General features: G+C 49.8%; 1 protein-coding gene across 1 annotated transcript in view; it reads left to right on the top strand.

Moving 5' to 3' along the window:
- The window catches only part of ASCC1 (activating signal cointegrator 1 complex subunit 1), a 149,698-nt gene extending 143,092 nt beyond the window's left edge, over nucleotides 1-6,606 (top strand). The window contains exon 12 of the mRNA XM_030885948.2: nucleotides 5,476-6,606. Within this exon, the coding sequence (XP_030741808.2) occupies nucleotides 5,476-5,592 (117 nt within the window). The 3' untranslated portion in view covers nucleotides 5,593-6,606. The remainder of the gene's footprint in view (nucleotides 1-5,475) is intronic.
- The last annotated feature ends 217 nt before the right edge of the window (nucleotides 6,607-6,823 follow it).

Below are 6,823 nucleotides of genomic sequence, written 5' to 3'. Positions count from 1 at the left end.
ATGTTTCATCGTTGCTTTGCTGCACCCTGACTGGCTCGTCTCCTCCCCACAACCCTTCTGTAAGGGGATGCCCAGTTGCCTACAGATGGGCTTTGGGTCTCCACTCCGCATTCTCCCTCAGAATACGAGAATTTTTTTGTTTTAACATTTTTCTCCAGTTATAACTGGAATCATCTATTTTGTCCCTGGTGGTAGCAGCTACCATCTACTTCTTCTGTGTTCAGGTGAGCAGAGGCTGTAGCTCAGGTCGACCACTGCTCTGTGGACTAAGTTCTTCCTCGAGTCTTTGGGTTCCATCACTTCCCTTTGCCTAGATGGGAAGAGCCCATTCGTGTATCTTAAATAGTTTCTCACAAGCTTTAATGACCCCAGTTAACACTCACTAAACTAGAATGTAAAGCATTATCTTTATGAACTCTGATATGCCAATGGACCGAGTTATCGCATGAGACTATGGTCTGGAGCTTCAAACCCAGTCGAGCAATCCTGTGAGCTGTTGGCTTATGTCTTGGTAGTACTTGTAACTGTGCCCTTTATGAGGTTGAACGTGAATATTGTGCAGTACACATAAATGTATGTGTGCATATGCTTATAGATATACAATTACATGCATACTCACGGTAGTTACATAATCTGTTTGTCAATTTGAGACTTAAGAGTGAAAGGGGTGTGTGTGTTGGAGTTTAGCCTGTCAATCAGGTCACAGCTTGATGACCTTATTTGGAGGTGCTAAGGAGATAAATAGCTCACTGGACGCAGGATACATGCTCACTCCCTGGGAGACATTACTGAGGACGAGCCTGATGGAGCTATGCTGGTGCAGCCAGAACGCAGAGAACTGGAGGAGCCACATGGAGACTCACTGAGATGCTTACACCACCATTGGATTCACAAGACTTTCCACCCACTGCCTGTGATCTTTCTTCCTGCATTTGATGTCATTGCATGGCTGCGTGAGTCTGAAGAAGAACGTATAGACTGGTAATGGACATATGGGCTAATATCAGATTTATGGACTTGATCTGGACTGGGCTGGGATGTTTTCTCAATATTCAATTGCTCTTGTATATAGATCTCTTTCTTACAGACACATGAGTCTCCCTGGATTTGTTTCTCTAGTCTACCTGGACTCCCACACTCGTGCTCACATGTGCATTCCTATATACATAGATGCATGCATATTTGCCTACATAACCACACATTTTACTGGCTGTTAGCGCTGTGGTAAAACTGCATGTTGTAGTAGTTTCTGAAGCGGTCCTTTATTCGTGTGTACTTCTTAGTGTCTTCATCTACCTCGGATACATTGTGCAGGCTTCACTCATACTCTGCGTGTGCCCTGCCCATCACCAAAATTAACAAGTGTCTGCTCTTGAGAAAGTGGTTCCCTTTCTTCCTCCTCCCATCTCTGATCGCCATCCAAGACTCCTGTCTTCTCTGTGTGTACTTGTTCTTCTGTAAAAGTGACTCTGACTGCTCTCTTTACGGGAACCCTCCATCCATAGAAGCTGGCCACCTTGGCCCCAGCTTGCCACGCCCATTTCTCCTCCACGCTGCCCCACTCTCTTCCTCTTCCTCTTCTCTTCACCGATTCTTGTCCTTAGCACCAGGCCGGCTCAGTTCCTGTCTCCTCCCATGCTGTTCCTCGGTGCCCCAGCCCTGACTGTCCAGTGTTTTCTTCCTTCCTGATACATGTATTTACTGCCTGCACCTCCCACCGCCCGCTTGGCTTTTCTGCCTTCGCTAGGCTAGGTACTTTGGGTTGAAGTAGGACAGGCGTACTTTGCACAATGTGAGAACCCCCATGCCATCTCTATTGTGATGCACAATAGTCACCACCTAAACCTGTGGGAAGCATGTAGGAGTCAGGAGCCACTCAAAGGCCTCTTTGTGCAGCAAAAACCGAACATTAGGTGCTCAGTGATACTCCTGATGAGGAGCTGGAGCTAAGAAAGGGATCTAGGCTTTGACAAATAAGAAACAGACATTGGAAGGAGTATGTGGAATTCCTATTACTAACTGCTCATGGAAGCAGTAGTCAAGAATTCAGACAGTGCATTACATTGGGTAGGTCTGCTGCACAGGACCCCTTTAAAGAGTTCGCAAGCAAGGATGTCACTCTGAGGGCTGAGGCTCACCTGACCCAAGCCATGGTGTTCTCAGTGGCCTCATAAGCCTGTGATGGGTGGACATCGAATAAGGAGGACCGAAGAAGACTCTTTGCCCTGGGACGATGGTGCTGGTGAAGACCGTTGACAGTGTCAAGGACTGCCAGAAGAAGAAACCAATCTGCGATGGAAGGAAAACCGCCAGAATGCTCCCTAGAAGTGAGGCTGGTCGGGCTTGGTCTCACGTTGTAGGACGTGTCCACAGAGGTTGGTCCCTAGAAAAGGCCGCCCTGCTTGGAGAAGGAGGAGGACCCGAGGCAAGAAGGATTAGCAGAGACTGCGGCAAGGGGCTAATCAGAGCAGCGGTGAGGGCGGTGCGGCCAGGTGCTATCTCCAGCTGTCCTGCGAAGGATTGCTGTGAGTCAGGACTGACTCCACGCCGCCTCCAACAGCTGTGGTTTTTAAAAATCATTCTATTGGGGCTCATATAGCTCTTACCACAATCCATCCATCCATCCATTGTGTCAAGCACTTGTGTACATTTGTTGCCATCATCATTTTCAAAACAGATTTTCTTTTTCAACAACGACTTTAGTTTCTTTCTTGAGAAGGAATTAGAATTGAGATAAAACCCCTTTCTCTGGAATTAAAGGAAAAACTAAAACCAAATCCACTACCGTAGAATTGGATTTCCAACACTGTCAATCTTTATAGGAACAGAAGGCATCACCTGTCTCCCCAAGGAGCGGCTGGTGGGTTCCACCTTCCAGTCCAGTCTCAATTCCAGTCCCGCCAAGCCAAACACTGCTGTGGATCGGATTGCTACTCAAGCGTTGACTCTCTAGGACAGAATAGAGTTGCCCTTGTGGGTTTCCAAGGCTGTAGACCTTTATGGGAACAGAGAGCCTTATCTTTCTTCACAGAGTGGCTGGTGGGTTCAAACTGCTGACCTTGCACTTCACAGCCCTGAGTGTAACCCACTATGCCACCAGGGCTTCTCAACAAGGACAAGGCATAGTTTTATCTTTTCAGATAAGGAACACAGGCATCTACACTAGATTGAGTCATCACATATTTTAAAAATGGATCATATCCAGTCTGCTTGATACTGTTCTAAAGGCTGGGGATGCAGCTGTGAACAGTAAGACAGCTCCTCCCTCTCAGAAGCGTATAATCTCCGGAGTCACTAGACATCATCGGGAGAACCAGAAGAAGGCTGCGACTACAGCTATCATCAGAGTAAGTAATGACATGCCCAAGCAAGCACAGCCAGATTCTGACTCAGAGTGACCGTATAGGACAGAGTGGAACCACTTCATGGCCCTTCTGAGACGGTGAGTCTTTCTGAGAGCAGGCAGCCTCATCTCGCTCCTGTGGAGCAACTAGTGGCTTTGAGCTGCTGACCTTACATTCAGTGTCCTGGCACTTAGACACTGCACCGCCAGGGCTCAGAAACCCTATGGAGCAGCTCTGCTCAGTCACGGGCTCTCGATGAGTTGAAGCCCAACCTGGTGGCATTTAACAAGAGTGGGTGTTATCATCCATTCCAAGTCGGCTGTGGTGTTCGGCCGTGAGTTCAGATTCTGACTTGGGTACTCTTTCCCCCACTTCGGTGGGGCACGGTCACTGGGGCTGTCTTCTCACTTTTTGTAATTCCTGCATTTAAATCACATCCCTGCGGACACCATTACTGCCACATTTACTTTCAACTTAAAGCAAGAGACTCCCAGGCAAACGATGCCATCTGAAGGTTGTCCCCAGAAGCAAAGGTAAGTCACCCAGGGGTCATCGCTGCATACAAGGAGAGATGGAGGCACAGGGAGGTGGGGGAGATGGGCTGCCTGTCCGTCCCATGCAGCTCGTGGAGAGTGTCCTGAACCCCTGCAGTACGGTTCTGTCTACACTTGATTGTCCCTCTGGTCATGTCTCCCACGTGCCCGGAAGGCTTTGGTCCGCCAGAGCTGTCAATCTGACGGTCTCATTGGCATGGCTTTCACATCAAGTTAATGCTCACCGAAGGGATTAGCAGGAACCCGCAAAGGGGTGGACATGTTCTGAACAGGCCAGGAAAGCCAGTAAGAGAAGTTAACTATGTAAATCAGTGCACGCACAAGCTGATCACCTTTCTGAAAGACCAGACAACGCAGCACACAACCTCTAAATAGATCTTCAGGGTCAAGTGAATGTCATGGTGAAGAATCAATATTTACTCGGCTTTATAAGTTAGCCTTAATGAACCCCCAGCATTTGCTAGGAGGAGGCACGGTGGCAGTGGCTGGTCTGTGCCCCTGGAGGCCACAGAGAAACAAGTGGAGAGTAGGGAACTTGCTGGTGCGGAAAGAGCCCTCCCTTCACGTTCTCTTCAGACATTGGGGGCTGCTTGAAGTGAGTTTCCTGGGGGTCGTATGGGGTCTTGCGACCTAATAGAATGTAAGCCCTGTTCCCTTGAGTCTGCCTTCTCCTGACAGTGTGGCTTCATTGCCCTGATGCCATTGTGGGTTCTGCCGTGTGACTGTGGGGATCACAAGGGCAGGTCCCTCCTAGACTGTGGGCACCCCTCCCCTGGCATCTTGAAAGAGTTTCTGAAGTGAAGGCAGCTCCCTAGAGCATTTGCTTTAGGACACTGGCATGAATCCAAACCTAATTAAAGGGTTTTGGTAAACCTTCCCACTTGCATTTGTCCTCCTGTCCAGGGGACTCTGATGGGTTGTGTGTGGTGCTGTGTCTCCCTCACGGCTGGGAGAATCCTTTGTGAGTCAGCATTATCTTCTATTTATTTTGATGCCTGGTCAGTGCTCCTGGTAGACCTGGGTGACTGGCTAGGGCAGTGGTTCTCAACCTTCCTCATACAGTTGCTCATGTGGTGGTGACCCCCCAACCATAACATGATTTTCGTTGCTACTTCATAGCTGTAATTTTGCTACTGTGATGAATTGGGCGACCCCTGTGAAAGGGCCGTTCGATCCCCAAAGGGGTTGAGACCCACAGATTGAGAAGCGCTGAGATAGAGGTAACGAAGGCCTGATCCACTTCCATCCCGACCAGAATGAAAGTTGGATCGTGCCGGGGCTACTGATGGACAGCACGGACAGCCCAGACGCTCCGTGCCTGGCCCTGGGAGTCAGGGCGTGGCCCGGGACGTTTGCTGTGGCCTCGCTGGAGACGTTTTAAAGTGCACTTTCCAGACCACGCTCCGAGTGTATTTTGATAGGGGACTCTTTAACACGACCCCCCCCTTCCTGTCCAGGATCGCGATTCAGAATAGACATGAGACTTGTTGGCACGCTGGGGTTTGGTCTTCCTGCCAGAGAGCCTGGTGGTGGACAGTTCAGACAGACTCACGGTGGATTTTTCTTTTCCTTTTCAGCTGTTTGAGAACTTCTGCTTCGGTGCTCTGAAGCTCAATTCCATTCACATCTCTCAGAGGTTCTCAGTGGACAGCTTTGGAAACTATGTCTCCTGTGGGCAGATTGACTTCTCCTGAGAAGGGTCTTCCCAGGCACTAGGAGATGAACACCCTCACGAGGTGCTGAAGAGAACGTCTCTGCTGTAATTGCCACAGAAGAGTAAGGATGGTGTTTTCTCTCCTGTGTGGAGGGTCTGCAGCTGGCAGGCCGCCATCAAGATGGCGGTGGGCACGAGGAGAACTGGCCCCTCTGGCCCCTGTCATCTTGATAGGGTCGGCTAGACTCTCATCTTTCCTTCCTGGGAGAACAGGTGACAGGCTTCTATGGAGAGTCCAGCCTTGGAAACCCTATGGGCAGGTCTCCTCTGCCCTCTAAGGTCACTGTCAGCCAGTCAGCATAAGGCACACGGCAAGAATCTTTCTTTCTGGAGCCCACCTGCTCTTGTCTCACAGTTGCTCAACTGCTGTCCACGCATACGCTCAGAGAATGAAGGACGGACTTAGGTTTCATTCATCCCGTAAGCTAGACGGAGTACCTAGTTTCTAAAAGGTTTGCAGTTTTCACTTCCCTGTGTACCCTCCCTTCCTAGCTTTTCTTCTCTACCCCGATAATGGGTAAGAATTCGATCTCGTAGCCAAACAGCTGTGTAAGTTTTTATCTTGTACTTGCTCAAGGTGACCCTTTTCTTCTAAAGTTGGTACTTTCTTACTTAGTAGATTCCTGTTCCTTCACCCCCCCCAACCCCCATCTTCTCCTGCCGCTGACGGAGTTGCATATTTGTAGCTCTTTTCCGTTTACTCTTCTGAGGTCAGGGGAACTGTGGAGTGTACTCTGGGAAGGTGGGCAGCCCCAGAGATGCGTCTCCCTGCTGCTGGCCTCCCTCCCCAGCTCCTCCTGCCTCCCACTGCCGCTTCCCTCCTCTCATTCCTCCCCCCACGTCCCCGCCCGCCTCTTCCCCTGCATTCCCCATTCTCCTTTTCTGTTCCTGAGGTCAATGTGCCTGCATCGTGAGGGTTATGGATGACACCCAGATTTTGTTTATCGGTTGTGACTCTCTTAATCATCTGTGAATAAACAAATTTCCAAATGAACTGTTTTTCTTTCATTATTATCACATAGTTCTAATTGGACCTCCTCCGTCGTGCCCTGGGGTACCACGGTGCCATCACTCCCTCAGTTTTGCAGACTTACATATTGGTGCCGGCTCGGTGTGCTTCCCCCAGGGCCACGCCTTTCTTTCCTCCGGGGTGGGTTCACTGTGTAAATGAGACCCTGCTCATCTCCTGGCTAAGGGCATGTAGGAAGGTG

The sequence above is a fragment of the Echinops telfairi genome, unplaced genomic scaffold (assembly GCF_000313985.2).
Source record: "Echinops telfairi isolate 266 unplaced genomic scaffold, ASM31398v2 ScPeMD7_70;HRSCAF=299, whole genome shotgun sequence".
In the NCBI taxonomy this organism is placed as follows: domain Eukaryota; kingdom Metazoa; phylum Chordata; class Mammalia; order Afrosoricida; family Tenrecidae; genus Echinops; species Echinops telfairi.
The sequence above is the reverse complement of the archived record's forward strand: the minus strand, read 5'-3'. Positions and strand labels throughout refer to the sequence as shown.